At 41.9% G+C, this 20,773-nt stretch overlaps 1 protein-coding gene across 1 annotated transcript in view; it reads left to right on the plus strand.

Moving 5' to 3' along the window:
- Positions 1-20,773, plus strand: part of SLCO5A1 (solute carrier organic anion transporter family member 5A1) — a 123,188-nt gene that overhangs the window by 30,402 nt on the left and 72,013 nt on the right. The window contains exon 2 of the mRNA XM_036830374.1: positions 17,498-17,630. Within this exon, the coding sequence (XP_036686269.1) occupies positions 17,498-17,630 (133 nt within the window). The remainder of the gene's footprint in view (positions 1-17,497; positions 17,631-20,773) is intronic.

Consider the following 20,773-nt stretch of genomic DNA (forward strand, 5'->3'; position numbering starts at 1 on the left):
TGTGAAGACACAGTGAGAGCGTGGCCGTCTGCAAGCCAGGAAGAGAGGTCTCACCAGAAACCAACTTCGCCAGCACCTTGATCTTGGACTTCTAGTCTCCATTACTATGAGAAAATGTCTGTTGTTTAAGCCACCCAGTCTGGTATTTTGCAACAGCAGCCTGAGCGGACTAATATATCTCCTGACTCAGTACATCCATGTATTGGATTTACAGCACCTGCCCGTTTTATGGTGACTGCTGCCATCCGGGTTTTGCAGAGATCTCACATTTCCCTTCCTGCAGAGTGATAATGCTGGCTGGCTATATGCATGTCCTTGCCTCCAGTTTGTGCTTCCTTGAAACTTACCCCAGAACACCCAAGGCTGGCTCTTCCTAGCAAGCAAGGAATGAGAGAGCAAGCGGCTGTGATCACAGAACCTCTGGAGTGTAGAGACTGAGGGGCAAGAATAGGAAACCCCAGCTCTGGACCATCTGATGCCAGTGCAACAGGGAAATCCCAACCTTTTGCTCTTTTTCCTTTTTTTTTTTTTTTTTTTGGAAAGATATGAGTAACATTTGAAAGGAATGTATGTCATGTAATGGTAGTCTTGGCAATGGCTTTCGGTTCCCTTCAGGTCCCCTGGAGTCGTGACTGCCTCTGGCCTTATTCTTCCCAGTTCACCTCTCTCGGTTGTGGATGCATCTTTCTGGGCTGCAGTTCTGTTTATGATGCCCTCAGAATATCAAAGGGCTTCCTTCACCCATGCCACCTGCCTGCTGACCTTCACCCTCTGTGTCCTTGACCATATCCTTGATGACTCTCAACGAACATAAAACTTACAGGTACTTGCTCTTCCACCTCCAGGCTTATTCCCCTCCTGGGTTTGTTTGGCTCAAATGTCCAGCACTATTACTTGTATATATTTTTTTGGACAACAGGGGTCAAAATTGTTCACAAATAAATGGACAAAAAGGAAGCCAAGAACTGTGCAGACATCTTCACCCCGGTTATTGGCTGAGAGGCACAGCCAATTTCTACTGCTTGAAAACAAAACGTGTTTCTTGGGGGCTGGAACACACACACACACAGAGAAATAAAATCAATTATTATGTGTGTACAAATTAATATATACGTTTGAGGGTTTTTCAGAGTCAGATGGCATTTAGATGAGTCAGCACTGTGTGTGGTTTCCCTAAACTCAGTATCCATGTATTCCAGAATCATGCTAAACTACTTGGACTCAAATCCTTGTCTTAGGCTCTGCTTCTGGGGGAATGCAAGCTAAGATATTTGCTACAGCAAAAACTTTCATATTTGTGGGAAGATAATTTTAGACCATACTAACACTATGATTTTAGTTGGAATGCTTCCCTTGTTCTGTAATTAAGATGCACAGTAGGAAAGCATCTTATTTAAGGAATAAGATGATCATACATTATATTGTTATAGTGTCTGATTCATTGTTTGAACTAAATGCACATTAAAAATGGTAATTACACATGTAATCATTTTATACCAGGGTTGTTAGCATGAACTGTTCATGGGAGGTATAAGGGATTACTACCACCCTCACTGTAGTCTCATACATTACAATGTTTGTGACTCTTTGAGTATCATGTTTATAAAAAATCCCAAAAGATATAATGTAGGCCAGCATTTTTCAAGCTGAGCTGGCAGGGTTTGGATGAGGACTAATCCAAATTACTAGGGTAAATGTGGAGTAGACAGTGAGGAGGACTGGATCACTTAAGCTGATTACTGTGACCATGACCTAGGACAGGTAATGAGATTTGCCCTGGTGTCTGTATGCTCGTTTTGGACTCAGCAAATTACTCTCCAATTCAATATGAACACTTTGAACTTTTTCACTGCCTTTTATTTTTTTAAACTGTGTTTTTCCTACTAGTGGTAGAATAAACACAAATTTCAGAATTATGGGATGATCATACAGAAATTCACTAAAAGAAGCAAAGCTGCCTTAAGGGGATGATCGTCAACATATAATTTTGGTCAAAGGAGCAGAACTAGTGAATAACCTAAGGGTTGATCCTGTGGCCGTCTGAATCCCCTGAAATAATTTGAAATTTTGTGATTTTTTTTCTTTTAAATCTACCTCTTGACTTGCTATGGAGATCTCTAATGATACTGAAATCTTATAATCAAAGAGAGGTAGAAGTACTATTCAAAAGGAGAAATCCAATCAAATAAAGGGCTAATGCCAATATTGGGTTTGATCCGAAATTTGGGAAGTGTTCTTTAATCGGTTGAGTAACACACTCTTCAGAGATGGTGCATAGCTGGTGCCTGACACCTATTCTCATATGCCAATTCTCATAATAACTTCAAACATTTTCTACTGCTACTTTGAAATCTAAAAGTTAGTTTTGCAACTTATTCCATGGCAAAACCAGGCCTGATCTGATAGTGGCTAGTTTTTAAATCACACTTAGTGTGAATATTCGTTCATTCATTGTTGCAGAAACAGTAGCATGCCTGATTTTGGAGCACCGTTCCAGACTCTGCTGGGGGAGTTGCATAATATACAGCATCAATCACCCTTTACTTTTGTAAAATGAGAAAAAGTCTTCATTCCAAGGCACATCCAGCCTCAAGGGTTTGGGCTGAGCAATCTTGGACCTGAGTTCATGTTATTAGCTAACAAAGACAACCTTGATTAATTACAGTCGTGCGAAAGCAGATGCAGGTGCTGATGACTAGGTCTGCCTGTGAAGCTAATAGCTTCTTTCAGGTCAGGGGCTGGATACCGCTTAATTATGACAATCATATGACATAAAGAAAAAGTTAGCTATTTGAAGCAAATCTATGTTAGGGTTCTCCAGAGAAACAGAATAGGAGAGATATATTTATACGAGGAGATTTCTGTAGGAATTGGCTCATGTGGCTATAGAGGCTGAGAAGTCCCACAGTTTGCCATCTGCAAGCTGGAGAACCAGGAAAGCTGGGGGTGACCTTCAGTTCAAGTCCAAAAGCCTGAGAATTGAGGGGCTGCTGGTGTGAGTTCTGGAGTCTGAAGGCATGAGAATTGAGAGCTCCGATGTCTGAGGACAAGGGAAGGTGGACATCCTAGCTCAAGAAGAGAGAGAATTTGCCCTGCCTCCACCTTTTTGTCCTATCTGGGCCCTCATAGGATCGGATGATGCCCACACACTTTGGTGAGGGTGGATCTCTTTACTCAGTCTATTGACGCAAATGCTAATCTTCTAAAAACACCCTCACAGACGCACCCAGAAATAGTTTTACCAGTTGTCTGGGCATCCCTTACCCAGTCAAGCTGACACATAAAATTAACCGTCGCAACTTCCAATGGGGGAAAAAAGGTATGTCAATTTAGGGCATGTATAGGTCGGAATTTCGATTGATCAGAAATGGATCAGAAGTTAGAAAGAATAAAGTTACTCTTCATAAGAAGAGGTTGATGTGTCGTAGTGCTAGATGCCATGAATTGAAATGACTTAAGGCTCTTCTGATTTCACTCTTCAGGTGTCTCTGTGGGAGTCTGGCCACATTAGTAGGGAAGAGATGAGGACAAATCCGTGGTGGCGAGTATAGTAACTTAGTAAAAGTGCTTGTATTGATAAATTATCTTCATTATTGTTAGATAACAAAGAGTCAGGGATTATCTATTTTTAATTGGGTTGAATTTATTCTATCCCTTCATCAATGAGGTGATTACAAAGGAGAATGCCTTAAATTAGGACAACAGTACATACCTCATAAGGCTGCTGTGAAGTTGAAGTGAGAAAATACATATAAAGGCGTTTAGCACAGTATCTTACATATAATAAGTGCCCAATGTTATCTTTTGGTAATAGTTCTCCCATCAGTGACTGTAGACTTTGAGTATGAACGCTTCTCTAAATACAAGAATAAGTTTTATAGTGAGCCCTAGTGGAAGCACCTACTGTGATAGAACTAATTTCTGTGGATTGATGGGGTGGTGGGAGGGTAACATTAAAGCTGTCCTGAAAAGTTTATATCACTCGAATGTCTATAAGATCTAGTGGATGGCCGCGATGATGCCAGTGACTGCAGGGACATTTGCACATGAGATTGCTCTCTTATGTCTAAGCGTTGCTCTAGACTTGGATCTTTCCTGGGAGAATCATGCTTCTTTGAGTGCCTGGAAAGCAAACAGGAGTTGTGTCATACCCATGGCTGTTTACCTGGAAGGTGTTTCTTGGCAGTGACATCCTTCCCAGGAGGTAAATTTAATCTGCTGTTAACAGCTGGTGTGCTCTTATGAGTCTTCACCGTAATATTGAAGTAAATGTCATACAACATATTTGGAATGTATTTTTCAGATAATGTACGTTTCTCTGCCATCCTTATGGCAGCCAATTAGGGATGAAACTGGAGACGGAAATCTAAATAGCGAGTTTCTTTTTTATTTAGAATGCTTCTAAAACTCCTGTTACTAACAGTTACAAAAATATTTTGGAATTTTCAGCTCTAATAGGTTTAATTTCCTTGGCAGTAGAGACGTATACAATTCTCTCTCTTTTTTTTAAATAACTTTTTTTTTGGCCTTGCCACGCGGCTTATGGGATCCTAGTTCCCTGACCAGGGATTGAACCTGCGCCCTTGGCAGTGAAAGCATGGAGTCCTAACCACTGGATTGCCAGGGAATTCCCCTATATACTTCTTATAATTAAACTCTTGTTGCTTTTTTGTATTTTGGAGACATGTGTCCACAAATGGAGAGAAGATAGGCTTTGGTTTCAGATAGAGCCAAGTTCTGATTTTGGCTCTGCCACTTACTAATTGCTGATCTTAACTGCTCAGGGACTCAGCTTTCTCATCTGTAAATTGAGAACGAAAATATATTTTTTTCCTCCACGAAGTTGTTAGTGTTGAGTGGCACAGAAGATGTAAAGTGCCTAGTGTAGTTTCTGGAAGATAGTTATTCTACTTCACAGTGAATTATAGTCCAACTATAAAATAGTATGTGGGGTTTATAATCTTAGAAATTAAATCTTTGAGAAATTGCCAACTTTGGAAAGATGGACTTTACAAATGAATTTCTTTTTTATACAAATATTCCTTACTTTTACATTTATACTCTACGTAGATAACTGATTAAAAATAACACATTTATAGAGAAGTGGCTTTTCCAGATATGCATTTAAACAACATCTCACCCATACCTCTGTGATTTATATCCATAGCTTAGATGATTATAACTCCCTTAGAGGTGAAAATTAAGAAACAAAATAATGTGTGCAAACATTTAGTTGATGGTAAATATGCAATAAATGACTGTCATGAAAGGGTTGCCAAACTTTTTTTTTTAATTTTAAGAATTTAAAAAAATTTTTTATTTTTTAAACAATTTTTAAAGGTTACACTCCATTTACAGTTATTACAAAATATTGGCTATATTCCCCGTGTTGTAAAATACATCCTTGTAGCCTATCTTATACCCGATAGTTTGTACCTCCCACTTTCCCAGGCAAACTTTTTCTATAAAGGGCTGAATAGTAAATATTTTACTCTGAGGGCCATACAGTCTTTATAGCAACTACTCAATTCTGCTGCTGTGGTTGAAAGTAGTTACGCACAATGTATAAATGAATGCATATGGCTGGGTTCCAATAAAACTTCATTTACCGGATTTGGCCGGTAGTTTGCCCATCCCTAATTATTATAATAATTTAGCCTGGGAGAAGTCATCATGAACTATTGGTCAGATCGATCATTAAAAAAATGGAGAATTGCTTTACAGATACTGTGTGCTTATCCATCAGGTATGCACTGAGTGCTCACTATGTGTCAGGTGCCCCTGTAGGAGGTGCCGTAGATATAAGACCAACAAAAAAGTCCATTATCCTGTATAGGCTTCCTTCAAGTTTTAAAAAATATATTTATTATAAATTTACACAAAGATGATACATTTGTTAGCTGATTATTAGTAGCTGAAAGAGATAAAAGTACTAATTCCAGAAGGTATGTTTGAAAAAAATTTTTTAGTTATTAAAATTTGTATTCAATTAGAAAAACCTGAAAATATGGAACGTTATAAAGAAAACAAGAAAAAATCCCATTGTAATTTCAGTACCCTCAGCTAACAACTTTCAATACATGGTGTGTTTCCTTCTAGTCTTTTTTTAAATGACTTCCTGACTCATAATTTACATACCATAAAGTTTATCCAGTTGAAGAATATAATCCAATGATTTTTAGTAAATTTATAGAATTGCGCAACCATCACCAGAACCCACTTTTAGAAAAATGTCTTTTTTCCCCTTGAGGTGAAGCTGACGTAAGCTGCACATAATTAAAATATATAATTTGATAAGCTTTGATATATATATGTACCCGTGAAACCATCACCACAATCAAGACTGTAAGACTATGCAACATTGCCAAAAGCTTCCTTGAGTTTCTCTGTAATCCCTCCCTTCTGCTTGGCCTCCTCCCGCCCCATCACCACAGACTGGTTTTTTTTATTACTTTAGATTAGTTTGCATTTTCTAGAATTTTATAAGTTGAATTATACAGTATGGACTTTTCTATGTCTACTTTCTTTCACTGAGCGTAATTATTTTGAGATTTATCCATGTTTTAGTGTGTATCAATAATTCATTTCTTTGTATTGCTAAATAGTATTACATTGTATGAATATACTACAATTAGTTTATCCGCTCACCTCTTTTTTTTTTAATTTAATTAATTAATTAATTAATTATTTATTTTTTGGCTGTGTTGGGTCTTCGTTTCTGTGCGAGGGCTTTCTCTAGTTGCGGCGAGCGGGGGCCACTCTTCATCGCGGTGCGCGGGCCTCTCACTATCGCGGCCTCTCTTGTTGCGGAGCACAGGCTCCAGACGCGCAGGCTCAGTAGTTGTGGCTCACGGGCCTAGTTGCTCCGCGGCATGTGGGATCCTCCCAGACCAGGGCTCGAACCCGTGTCCCCTGCATTGGCAGGCAGATTCTCAACCACTGCGCCACCAGGGAAGCCCTATCCGCTCACCTCTTGATGGACGTTTTTGTTGTTTCCGGTTCTTGGCTCCTACAAATAGACCTGCTCTGAATATTTGTATGTAACCCTTCGTATGGACGCATGTTTTCATATCTTTTGTGAAAATACCTAGGAGTGAAATGCTTGAACCATAGGGTAGTTATATGTCTAACTCCTTAAGACACTACCAAACTGTTTTCCAAAGTGTCTGTAACATTTTATGTTTCACCTTTGCAGTGCATGAGAGTTCTAATTGCTTGACATACTCACCAGTACTTTGTATAATTATCTTTTTAATTTTAACCATTTGAATAGGAGTTTAGTGGTATCTCATTGTGGTTTTTTTTAAACTGAAGTATAGTTGATTTACAATGTTGTGTTTCAGGTGTACAGCACAGTGATTCAGATATATAAATATATATATATATATATATATTTTTTTTTTTTTTCAGATTCTTTTCCCTTACAGGTTATTACAAAATATTGAGTAGAGTTCCCCGTGCTATACAGTAGGTCCTTGTTGGTTATCTATTTTATATATAGTAGTGTGTACATATTAATCCAAAACTCCTTATTTACTTCCCCCCTTTCCCCTCATTGTGGTTTTAATTTGCACTTCCCTAATGATTAATGATACTGAACATCTTGCATGTTCTTATTTGCCATCCACAGATATTCTCTGGTAAACTGTCTGTTTAAAAATATTTTCCCCAATTGTTTTAGAAGTTTTATAGTTTTATAGAAGTTTTATAGTTTTAGGTTTTACATTTAGGTCAGTGATCTATTTTCAGTTCCTTTCTTATATGGATATCTAATGGTTTCAGCACCATTTGTTGAAAAGAATATCCTTTTTCAATGGAATTATCTTTACTTCTTTGTCAAAGGACTGTTGTCCATATATATGTGTGGGCCTGTTTCTGGACTTTCTTTCCTATTCCATTGATCTGTTTGTCTATCTTTAAGCCAATAATACGTTGTCTTGATTACAGTATCTTTTTTTTAAGTTATTAGTTTATTATTATTATTTATTAATTAATTTTTGGCTGCATTGGGTCTTTGTTGCTGCGCATGGGCTTTCTCTTGTTGTGGCGAGCGGGGGCTACTTTTCATTGCAGTGCGCGGACTTCTCATTGCGGTGGCTTCTCTTGTTGCAGAGCACAGGCTCTAGGTGCTCAGGCTTCAGTAGTTGTGGCATGTGGGCTCAGTAGTTGTGGCATGTGGGCTCAGTAGTTGTGGCTCGTGGGTTCTAGAGTGCAGGCTCAGTAGTTGTGGCGTGTGGGCTTAGTTTCTCCGCGGCACGTGGGATCTTCCCGGACCAGGGCTCGAACCTGTGTGCCCTGCATTGGCAGGTGGATTCTTAACCACTGTGCCACCAGGGGAGTCCCAGTTATACATCTATATATAAATATATATATATATATATATATATATATATATATATATATTTTACACTCTCTTTCATTATAGGTTATTACAAGATATTGAATATAGTTCCCTGTGCTATACAGTAGGTCCTTGTTGGTTTTCTGTTTTATATATAGTAGTATGTATATTTTAATCCCAAACTCCTAATTTATCCCTCCCCCCTCCCCTTTGGTAACCATAAGTTTAATTTCTATGTCTGTGAGTCTATTTCTAATAAAACTTTCTTTTTGCCCCCAAATTACAATTAAAACATTTTTGACTTAATTTTTTTTCATGCTTTCACGGTAGCTATCCTTGTGGTCCTTCCTGAGGACTAGATTAAATTTATAGACAGTGGTCACTCACAGGTGGCCAATTTGATGTTTTAAAGCCACAGCACATTACCCTCCCCCCACCATGCCCCAGGTATGAATTAAGTGCAACTGGCTGTTTCCATACGTACTTGTGTGTTTCCTTTTAGACTACAAATGACTTTGAAAGTATTTCTAAAGAAAGATGGTGAGTGTCAACCAACTATTGTTTGCTATGGTAGAGAGGAAAAAACACTGGGAATCTACTTAAAGCCATCTCCCTCATATTCTCATTTGCGATCTAAGGTGCTCTCTGAATGTTTTAGCGAAGTGATAGACTCTTCCCTGACTGCTGTGGCAGCTCTTCTTTTGCTGTCAGGCCTGTGTCGAAATAACTGAATCACTTAAAAGAAAAAAAAGTTGCTGCTCAAAATAACCGAGATCAGAGGTCTCTTATCTGCCTGTGCTTGTGAGTGGAAGGCATGAGTGAGGGAATATTTTCCTTCAACCTGGCGCTCTGGTGCTATGAAGTACCTTGGCTAATTTTCAAGAAGCTGTGCAAGTTGAGTGTCAGTTGGTGTCACAGCTGCTGTGTTGCAGTGAAGTGTGGCTTGCTTTTCATGTCCTTTTGTTGTGTATAGTAGCTGTGCTACCAAATATATTCAAGAAGGCGACCTCCTATCACTGTGCCCCAGATGGGTTTGGTGGTCATTTGAGGACCTTAGGCAGGTATGCAAAACGTTTCTCTGTGGGAGCACCCTGGGTGTGAGCCCAGGTCCTGAGACTGAGCCTGAATTTTACTTGTAACCTAAACCCCTGTCAGCATCAGTTCCTAGAGGCATGCACCGCCACGTGGGTCACTGAGAAAGTAGGTCCTGCCCTAGAGGGGACACTGGAAAGCGGTGGATAGAGAGGGATGAGTAGTGGGAGGTGGAGAGCAACACAGATGCAGGGGCTGGTCCATTAAAGGTCAAGTTCAAATGAGTGTATGGCAAATCCAGGCCAGTTACAAAGAGGCTCTGAGGATTTGGGAAGCCCAGCAGGGGAGGATGGTGGCCCGTGGAGGGCCTGGCAGAGGTAAGGGTCAGGTCTGGAGTGGGGTGGGGCGAGGGTCAGTGCTCTGTGACTGTAAAGCACGGGAACCACCTCTGTCACACCCAGCACTTCATGGGAAAGGGGGATAGAGATGGCACACAGGACAGGGCAGCCCCAGGGATCCAGGGAGCACGAGCCGTGGATGGAGGGCAGTGTTGCAAGGATGAATCCACTCTGACGGCTTCTGTTACTTCACTCAAGGGTGGAAGGCCATGCCTGCCTGGTGTCTCTGTTCAACAACGTTTATTAGTGCCGATGGTCAGCAGTGCGTAGGGATTGATAAGGCATCCCTGAAAAAAGTCCTTGTTCTCGCGGAACTGACATTCCAGTGGGAGAGACAGATAATAAGCAGCTCCCCCCCTGCCCCCAAATGTCACGTTGTATGGTGATGTGTGCCACAGTGAGAACTCCAGCAGGGTAAGGTGATCAGACATGGTGAGGGTGGGGAACGAGGTGTCCTGTTAGATATGGGGTGAGCGTTGGCTACGCTAAGGGGTGATATTTGAGCAGAGATCAGGAAGAAGTAGGGGAGTGAGCCACATGGGGATCCGGGGGAAAATATTACAAGGAGAAGAAGAGCATCTGATCGATTGGCCTGGGTTCGTCCCCTGTCCACCGATGAGCCACCAAGGACGGGGCTCCGTGACTGACAGGCCGCCAAGACTGTGCGGTGAGGAGATGGATGGTCCCGAAGGAAAGCGGAATGGCTTTCCTTGGAAGAAGGGAGCATGGGAACTGAACAGGTGGAAAGAAAAGATTTCCCCCCTTCCCGCCCCAGTGGAGGGTAGTGGTTCTTTCACTGAATCCTGCCCATAAATGAGGAGAATGCGTGAGAAGGAGAATTGTTTACACTCCCAAGAGCTGGGGACAGCAGGGATGAGGTGGCAGGAGAGGCCTCCGGCCATGACGTGGTACCCTGGACTCCCTCCCACCCTGATGTAGGAGGGAGAGAGGGAGGGGAGGGGAGTGGCAGGAGAGAAACAAGTGCTCGGGAGGCCCAGGACCAGGGCCCCGATTCCCCTTGCTAGAAGGCCTGCCCTCCACCGCACAGTGGAAGTTACTTGTTCCTCAGCAACAGGAAAAGCTCTTCTTAAGGATGCTGAATGGTAGGGGAAGCCAGTGGGCTGTTGCTCCCCCCCTCACTGTCTCAGAGCAGAGCGTCTGGCAGGCCGCACACAGCTGGGTACCGAGGCCCCCGGGTGGGACGGGGATGGCGGCGGCGGTGGGCCCTCTTCTCTACCTCCCCCCGCCCGCTGTAAGATCACCTGCAGTTAGTTCCCTGAACACGTTGGGCGCTTCCAAATCCCCACGCCTGTGCCACGAGAACCCCTCAGCCGCTGGTGTCCTTTCTCCCATCCTTGCAGGCTTAGGCCAGGAGCCCTCTTTTCCATGAAGCTCTCTCTGTCCTCTCTCCTCAGCGGTTACAATGCATCGTTCTTTCCCTGTGGTCCACAGCGCGTCGTTGGTGTTGGTTGTATTTAATCACTGAGCCTTGAATCATAGTTGGTTTTACGTGTTTCTTTCTGGGGGACCACGCACCCCTCTTACTCACCTTTGCAATGCCCCCTCCTTGTCCCAGGGCCTGGCATCACAGAGGGCATGGCTGAGTGAGTGACCTGTGACCCCGCGATGTGGAGTGCTGCTCAACTATTTGGGGTATGAGGCCAGGAAGGAGGTGACTGCGAAGCCCTCTGTGATATTGGGATCTTCGCTGGTTTTGATTGGGCCCCTCGGTTTCCCAGGTCCAGTGAGGCTCGTGGCTGCTTGACTGACCACTGTGAGGAAGTTCTGGAGTCATTTCTTGGGATTTAGGGTGTAGGGGAGGAAAACTTACCACCCCAAATATCTCTTTGGCATGGGATTATTTCGAGCTGAAAATAATCAAGGCCCCAAAGACTCGGGAAGAACATTTGACCTTCCCCCTAAGCGCATAAAAGTGTAGATAGAGGACCTGTTCCAGGAAGGGAGCTATCACTGTAGATAACTATGGAGGAACTACGTGTGTGGGCAGGGAGGAACCTAGCGAAGTCTGTTTGTTAAAATTCCTCTCTGTGTCCCGGAGTCTCTGCCTGACCCAGCAAGCATTCATTTACCAGATCTTTGCTTTTCCGTCTCCATGTGAATTGCCTTCCTCCCCTTTGAGGTCCCGAACCACTACCCCCAACATCCTCTTTTGTCTTTAGCTGAACTTGGTGTTTAAGGCTTTGGCCTTGGTATAATGGCTTCGGCCATTTTGGTGAGTTGAGTTTTCCTGAGTCTCTCCCATGTATACATGTTATTAAACTTTTGTGTGATTTTCTCCTGTTAATCTGATTCATGTCAGTTGAATTCTTAGACCAGCCAGAAGAACCTAGAAGGGCAGAGAAAATTGCCTGCTCTCCAACAAGGGGCAGGTTGAGTTACCCGACATAGATTCCGTAGACTTCAGAGAGCTGCTGCCTGGGTCGCAGCTGATCTCACGGAACAACCTTATTTGAGATAATTTTGTAGCCAAGTTGGGCTTTTGTGATGAGGAAGGAGGGCCTTTCAACTCTGCCAGAAATGGAGAAACGGAGGTGTCCGACTGCAGGGGTGGAACAGGTGCAGGCTGGCATCGCAGGGTGCATTGTGCTGCTTCTCTCAAGGAGCCACTGGGAAGGTTGATCAACCCGTAGGACCCTCCCCAGGGCAGGCGGAACTGAACGAGGTACCCTCTGCCTTGTTTGTTTCACTCTGCGGGCCTGGCTTGTCTTACTGTTGGTGCTTATTCATCGGAGACCTTGGATTTAGAACTTGCATTTTCTCATTACTGGATAATTCGAGACAACAATCATAGGGTCCAGCTAATCAAATAAGCCGTGTGCAAAGCGAGCCTGGAGCCCAGGGCAGAATTAACCCTGAGTCGCTCAGGCTGCCATCCCTACCTGGCGGGAGGAGCCATGCAGGGCAGCTGGGACAGGACCACAGAGACAGTGGGGAGATGGGCCCAGATGTGATACGAGGCCCAGCCCAGCTTCTAACAAGCTTCTGCTAAAACTGATCACAAAATAAGCAAAATGTAAGAGAAGACTAAGATAAACAAAGACTGTTAAAAGAAGATCTTGTCAGAAGGATAAAAAAAAGAAAGAGAAACCGCCAAATACAAAAACATAAGTTCAAATTCAGGAGTATAACAAGATTTAAAGTTTGAAATCAAACAAATTTTTAAAAATAAAGAAATTAGCCTAATAAAAATAAGGCTAAAAAAGTAAGTAAACTTACTTAAGGTATGAGAACTAGAAGGTAATCAATGATTTAAAAGAAAAACTTGAAAATTAATTAAAAAATAAAACCCGGATGAAAAGTGTTTTTAAAAAGATAAATGCAAAACAAAACAAAAAATGGTTCTGAAGAACCTAGGGGCAGGACAGGAATAAAGACGCATACGTAGAGAATGGAATTGAGGACACGGGGAGGGGGAAGGGTAAGCTGGGACGAAGTGAGAGAGTGGCATGGACATATATATACTACCAAATGTAAAATAGGTAGCTAGTGGGAAGCAGCCGCATAGCACAGGGAGATCTGCTCGGTGCTTTGTGACCACCTAGAGGGGTGGGATAGGGAGGGTGGGAGGGAGACACAAGAAGGAGGAGATATGGGGATATATGTAGATGTATAGCTGATTCACTTTGTTATAAAGCAGAAACTAACACACCATTGTAAAGCAATTATACTCCAATAAAGATGTTAAAAAAAAAAAAAAAGAATGGAATGGTCCAGCATTCTCTCAAAGGGGAGGTGTGTGAGACCATCCACGGAGGGGGCAGGAAGAAAAGACTGGAACTTGTATTTATGTTTCTATTGTTAGCTCATCGAATAGCCTGTCTTCTCAGTATAAGCTCCTCATCATGAGAAAAAAAACCAGTGATAGTATAATCACATCTGATGAGACACAGTCAAAAACCATGAAATTACCAAGTTCACTAGATGAAATACGGATTGACATCTATGTCATTAGCTAGTGTCTCAAGAGATGATAGACACTGAGGAAGAGTTTGTCACTGACATCTGTTGTTAATGGCCGTAGACGGTGCAGACTCCGTGGGGGTGACGGGAGTAATGAATAATGGGAGTGAGTGTGGGTGTTGCCTCCTATACTGCCGGGTACGGGGGACACAGCAGTGAACCCCTCCGTCAGGCGTCCCCGATCTCGTGGAGCTTACGGTCTGGTCGGGGAGAACAGGGGATCAACAAGATGAACCAAGGAAAGATAAAGTGTGTTAGGTGGTGATACATGCTGAGGAGAAACGACGGGAAGAATGGGGGAAAGAGTTGTAACTTTTTAGATGACGTGGCCGAGTGAGGTCTCGGTGAGAAGGGACAGAGTAATTACCTGGAGGAACGAAGGGAATGAACCACGTGGCTGTCTCTGGGCAAGGCACCCCTGCCCACCACGCACAGAGCACGTACTAACACCCTAATGTGGGAACGTGTCTGGAAGGACGAAGAAGAGTGAGGAGGTCAGTACGCCTGGAGCCCAGTGAATAGCTGGGGGGTGGAGACCGAGGGGTGGGGCGAGGGTGTGGCCAGGTCCTTGCAGCCACGTGAAAGGACTTGGGCTTTTTTCCTGGGAGTGGAATGGGAAGACACTGGTGGGCGTGAGCAAAGAAGCGATGTGATCTGGCTCGTGTTTCTAGAGGATGAGTAAGGTCGCTGTGTTGAAAATACTTTGGAGGGAAGTAAGGACAGGAGCACAGAGACCATCTGGAAGGCCTCGAGCAATTTTCCAGGTGAGCGATGATGGTGGCTTGGACCAGGGTGGAGGTACGGAGCGCCATATTGGACCTGATTTGATGGTAGAACCAACAGGATTTACCAATATAGATTCGAGCTGTGAGACAGAGGCTAATGGTACGTACACAGTGTTTTACTGAAAAGTACACTGTGGGTACATGCTTCAAACCTCTTACCGATAGGGATGTGTGAGAAAAATTGTGGAGGCCACTGGGAGAGACCGTATATTGTCTACAGGGATTTTGAGGAGAGAGATCACTCAGGGGAGGATGGCCAGTGCTGGACGTGGTTGGGCCTTGAAGAATGGGTGGGATCCAGGGGGATAGAAAGGCCTGGGGCGCACCCTGGGAGCCACAGAGGAAGGGAGCTGGCTCTGCCCAGGCCTGTTCTGAATGTCTGCCTGGAGCCCAAGCACAGGCAGGAGGTTTTAGGATTGAAATGGTAGCAGGCCTACTCGTCCCGCCCTTGAACTCCAAGTAGAGTTGTTTCTTTGGGGCGGGGGGAGGAGCTGATTGGGAATGTTTTTTTTTTAACATCTTTCCTGGAGTATAATATAATTGCTTTACAATGGTGTGTTAGTTTCTGCTTTATAACAAAGTGAATCAGCTATACATATACACAATATCCCCATATCTCCTCCCTCTTGCGTCTCCCTCCCTCCCTCCCTATCCCACCCCTCTAGGTGGTCACAAAGCACAGAGCTGATCTCCCTGTGCTATGCGGCTGCTTCCCACTAGCTATCTGTTTTACATTTGGTAGTATATATATGTCCATGCCACTCTCTCACTTCGTCCCAGCTTACCCTTCCCCCTCCCCATGTCCTCAAGTCCTGATTGGGAATTTTTGACTGAGAGAGTTAGTGGTTTGCTTTAACAATTTGCCCCTCTAAAAAGCTCTGAATAAGTGCCATTACTTAATGAATTAACAAATGTTAACTCAGTGGCTAGAGTGATTTATTTACTAAATGGGACTATAGTAGTAAGTTATTATATATACATATATGTATGATATATATTTATGAATATATAAACATATATTTATGTATTTAGCATAGTTATTGTACTATATTATATAGTATAACATGTACTATAGTTATATAGATGTACATATGTAGATGTACATATATGTATTTCTGTTAATGAGAGTGATTCCATTGGACTTAACATTGTTTGCTATATAATAAAAATGAATTTTTCTGATTCTATCAGTGAATTTTAAAAAGCTTGATCTATAGTTCATAAAGCAGTTAAGGTTTCTTGGTGCACGTTATTTCATTGGTTTGCCATTCACCGGCTGGTTGTGTGGTCCTGCCAGCACACATCCCGCACACGGCTTCTTGGCGCTTCAAGATGCTCCACGCAAACGCCCCAGGCATAGAGTATGGCGGAAATACCTTTTCCTCCCTCTGTGTTTGTCAGACAGTCTCTTTCACGCCAGAAAGACAATTTTGGGGAGATGATTTGTGTCACATTTTGGCCTCATTACAGTTTTGAGTTGTAAATGGCGCTGGTTTGCCTGGAGGTGTAAACATACGTTTTATCTTCATGTGCTTATGGGAATACCTGAAACTGAAAAAGCACTTTCCATTCTTGAGTTCTGTTTTAGGCTGTAAACAGAGAGGTGACCAAGATATTTATCAAAATTCAAATTTTATTTTATTAAAAGCATGAGTCCAAAAGAATGCCAATTACTTGCTGCTATGCCTCGGTTCTTCATTTCCAAACACAGATGGAGAAGTCTAAGAACCTAATGTCTTATTGTTACAATCATATGATTCTGTAAGATAAATAAACACTGTGCTTTTCTCTTTGGAAATGGTGAGGAAAGTGGGAGCAGGTGTTAAATTACTGTCTCTAGTTGTAAGTTACAGGAAGTATAGGGTTATTCAGTGTTTATTTAGGTGCAGCTGATAAAGTCAGGCAAAGGGATTTGGACTAGTCCAAATTTGCTTTCTGGTAAATAGGTACTATTTAAAGGATATGACAAATCACATATTTATTCTTTGGTTAAAATGCACGAAAGCAATAGAAATGAGAAGCATGTATCACCTGAGTTTATCATGCCTTGCACACAGGGGTATCTTAAAAGGGTTTATTGATTTGTCCCCAAATGACTGAGTTTCAACAGGAGGAAAACGTGTTGGAGTGCAGCTAGATTTTTCTATGACTTTCAAGGAATTCCCTATTCTACCTCAAAATTTACAAATTAGCAATATGTTATTTATTTTAAAAATTTCAATCACAGCAGTGAAAATAATATAAAGAAATGACAGTGCATCTGTTGTTGTCATTTTTCCTATAAGCCCATTTTGATGGCCACATTTTTCTGGGCAGAATCAGAACCTTTCTGATCTACTGACAGTCAACACCTCTCTCCCTTTGGACACGTGCTTTAAAATTTTTTCAAATTCAGCTGTGCGTTAGTGCTTTCCATTTGGACTGTCTCACTCATGCCATTTAAGGAGATTTATTAACCTTTAAGTAATATTCCTCATTTAACAATAAACCAAACACATTGTGAGGTCTTCTTTGATTCTCAAGTGGTGATTTGAAAATATTAGTGCTTTGAGGGTGCTGAATCCAGCTTCATGGCAAAACTGGCCTCGAGTTCCCTCAGCCCGTTAGAATATCTTCTAGCTGGGATGAGGGACATCTACTTCTTGCTCTTTTCTTACCTTGAGACTACCTGTTAACCTCTCTTGGTTATCCAGTGACTGCCTTAATAACTAGCCCAGGTCTGTACTTTCAGAAGTAACCAAAGAAGTTCTGATGTTCTAAGAGGACAACAGACAACAGTTAAATAAAGGACATGGTTTGAAACCCAAATGTCAACATAGACAGGATCTCTAAAGTTCTCTGTTTTTGGAAGTTGTTAAATGGATTTAACTGTGACATATGCATGGTATGACTGAAATTAGACAACTACTGAAACAAATGACACGATGTTATATTTCACATTTCCCCTTCTGTCTTCTCAGCCATCATGTATGTCATGGGAGCACTTGGTCCTGCAGTGGGATATTTGTTAGGTGGACTTCTTATTGGTTTTTACGTTGATCCCAGAAGTCCCGTTCACCTTAATCAGGATGACCCTCGTTTCATTGGAAACTGGTAAGAATCGTTTATTAAATCTTTTATTTCTCTTGGTATTATGATAGAGTCATAGTTCCCTTGTAGTTAAAATAAGAATTTCCCCACTGGGAAGATGAAAAATAGCTAAACGTCACCTAGGAGGGGTTGGCAGGCAGGATAATAATCCCCAAAGATATCCTTATCCTGATCCCCAGAACCTATGAATGTGTTACCTTTACATGGCAGAAGGGATTTTGCTGATGTGAATAAGTTTAGGCTCTTGAGATGGGGAGATTACCCTGGATGATCCGAGTGGGTCCAGTATAATTACAAGGGTCCTTATAAGGGAAAGAGAGAGGCAGGAGGGTCAGAGTAAGAGAAGGAAATTTGATGATTGGAGCAGAGGTTGGAGTGATGTGCCTCAAAGATGGAGGAAGGGACGATGAGCAAAGGAATGCAGGTGGATTGCAGAAGCTAGGAAAAGCAAGGAACCAGCTTTTCCCCTAGAACCTCCAGAAGGAATGCAGTCCTGCCAACCCAGTTTTTCCTTCTGACCTCCAGAACTCTAAGATGATACATTTGTGTTGTCTTAAGCCATGCCGCCCCTGGTGATTTGTTATCACAGCAACAGGAAACTAACACAGGGGAGTTGGGAACTTCAGTTTAATCCATATTCTTTAGGTCTGAGACGGCTGTTTTCTTCATAGCAGAGTGAAGGAAAAGGGGAACACGGCTGTGTCTGGACTTCCCTGTGTACTTTAATCGTAGCTTTCATTATCTTTTCTGTGCCTTTAAAAAATTATTTTCTCCCACTTCCTTATTATATTTGTGTTTCTGCTTTGTCCTCCTCCACTGCCCAGGATTCTAGCCCTGCGTTTCCACTGTCCCACTCTTAGTGAATCTTTTCACTCGGTAATAGTTTGTTTCCCTGGGTGTGCTGGAGGTGTAGCCACTCTCACTTGCTAGCCTTTAATTGTCTTGCTAAATAAGTAAGCTTAGGATTTAGAATGAGAACTCCAACTTTGGATGATAGGTTACTTATCCATATCTCCAAGGGCTGCATTTGAATTCTTCCCAATCCTCAACTTGAACATAAGGAGTTATTTCTTCATGATTGCAAGCATTCGCTCAAAGTATCGGCATCCCAAATTCATTAAACATGGATGGGTAATAGGCATACATTGATAAGAAATTTTCATTTTAGAACAGAGAGTTTCATTAATTAGAAACTAGTGTCAAGTAATTACTTTCTAAAGAGTTTCTTAGACTACTTTTGTTCCCTCTGTGTTTCATTATAAGTTAATAACCTCATAACTTGAGCTGTGTGAGAATAATGTTTAACACTATTTTCTAAGCAGTTAATAAATATTAATTAAATTATAGAACACTTGTTATTTTTATAAGTAAATACTCTTTGAAGGTGGAAGTGCTAAGATCTAGATGAGCCTGGCCTGGTAGAATTTTCAAATCATGCAAAAGGGAGTTCCCTTGTCAGCAGTAGGGGAATGACACAGGAATTTTAAGTTCTTGGTCAATAGTGAAATTTTTGGTCTCTACTGTTTTCTGTGCAGTTCTGAAATAATTCAGAGTAAAGATTTTTTAAAAAGTTCTCAGAAAACTAGATTATTAAAATATATCTCTGAACATCCCATGTATAATCTGTGTTCTGTATAGATTTCCATGAGAAGAGCATGGCAATAAGGGAACATCTGGAAGGAGAAAGGCAAGGAGGACAGCTCAGGGGCAAGGAGAAGGCAAGGAAGCAGGAGCTTTAAGATTACAAGTGCTTTATGCTGTTTTCTAAAAGTTTTCTAGTAGACATCAACCCAGTTGGTAGCAAAGTGGAACAACTGAGTGCAGACCCTGAAGCCACACTCCCCTGGTTTTAAATCCCAGTCTGCCACCTAGTAACTGTGTGACCTTGGGGAAGTTACTTAACTTCCCTGGGCCTCGGGGTGTTTTTTGATCCATAAAATGGAAATAGTTGCAGTACCTACTTCATAGGGTTGTTGTGGGCAATAAATGAGTCTATGTATGTGGCGCTCTAAGCAGTTCTTCCCACATAATGTGTGTTAGCTATTATTCAGTCCTTTGAATTTAATCAATGTTCAAGTAGTTTCATTCATTTTAATGGCTCAATATTCTACAAATGATAAAAGTTGTCAATATAGAAATGTATACTAGGGGGTCTCTTTGAAAATGAATTTTGTTTATTGAGTAGCTCTGTTTGTAACAGACTTCTACCTTGAACAAAGACAGAGTTATTTGATACAATGTTAGTTTCTATGGTGCCTAGTGGCAATGATAGGTTTTTTGGTAAATATATGCTGGAAGAGGGAAGGAAGGAATGAGTGAATAATGCTAATATTAATTGGGTGCTATGTATCAAGCATTATTCTAAGAGCTTTACCAACATTTTCATTGAAGCCTTATAACAACCACATGTAGTCACTAAGAGTGTGCCCATTTTGCAGATGAGGATATTGATGATCAGAGACTTGAACACCTTGCCCAAAGTCTCAGAGTCAGTGGGAGCTGGACAAGAAATTGAGTCCAGGGTGCAGGTTTTAGTCAGTGTACTTAACTGTCCTCCCTTCATGAATAGTCTCTGAGTAATGCTTCATGAAAGGGAGTCAGAAGCCCTGGCTTTTCAATTTTAGCTCTTACTGATGTGTCTTTTTCCAACATATAATGCACGCTTCCTTGCCTTACTTAGCTTTTCTCAACGTCCTCTTTAGCACCACCATTATATCATGTGTTAACTTCGATGTTACTGGAGACCAATTTGCTCTGCTTAGAAATGTCCCTAAACATTTTTTTATTTTTTTTCTATTCACTATAATTCTTTCCCTTCTTCTGTTACTTTCTCCCTTTGTGGTACTCAGAGTGTATCTTTAATGTTTGCATATAATTTTAAGTCAATGGCTCTGGGTGGAGGTGGGAGCCCTGAGTGCAGATCTACATAAAAAACAAAACTAGCTACCGTGAATTTATTGTTGCTTTGGGGGCAGGCATTTTATTAGGTTTTATACATTGTCTTATTAATTTTGATGACCCCCCCCCCACAAAAGTTATTATTACTTTCCTTTCAGATGAGAAAACCTGTTCGGAAAAGCAAACTAATTTCCCCAAGATCTTAGAGCTAGTAAGTGGGAAAGACAGGATAAAAACCCAGGTCAGTC

The sequence above is a fragment of the Balaenoptera musculus genome, chromosome 17 (genome assembly GCF_009873245.2).
Source record: "Balaenoptera musculus isolate JJ_BM4_2016_0621 chromosome 17, mBalMus1.pri.v3, whole genome shotgun sequence".
NCBI classification, from domain to species: domain Eukaryota; kingdom Metazoa; phylum Chordata; class Mammalia; order Artiodactyla; family Balaenopteridae; genus Balaenoptera; species Balaenoptera musculus.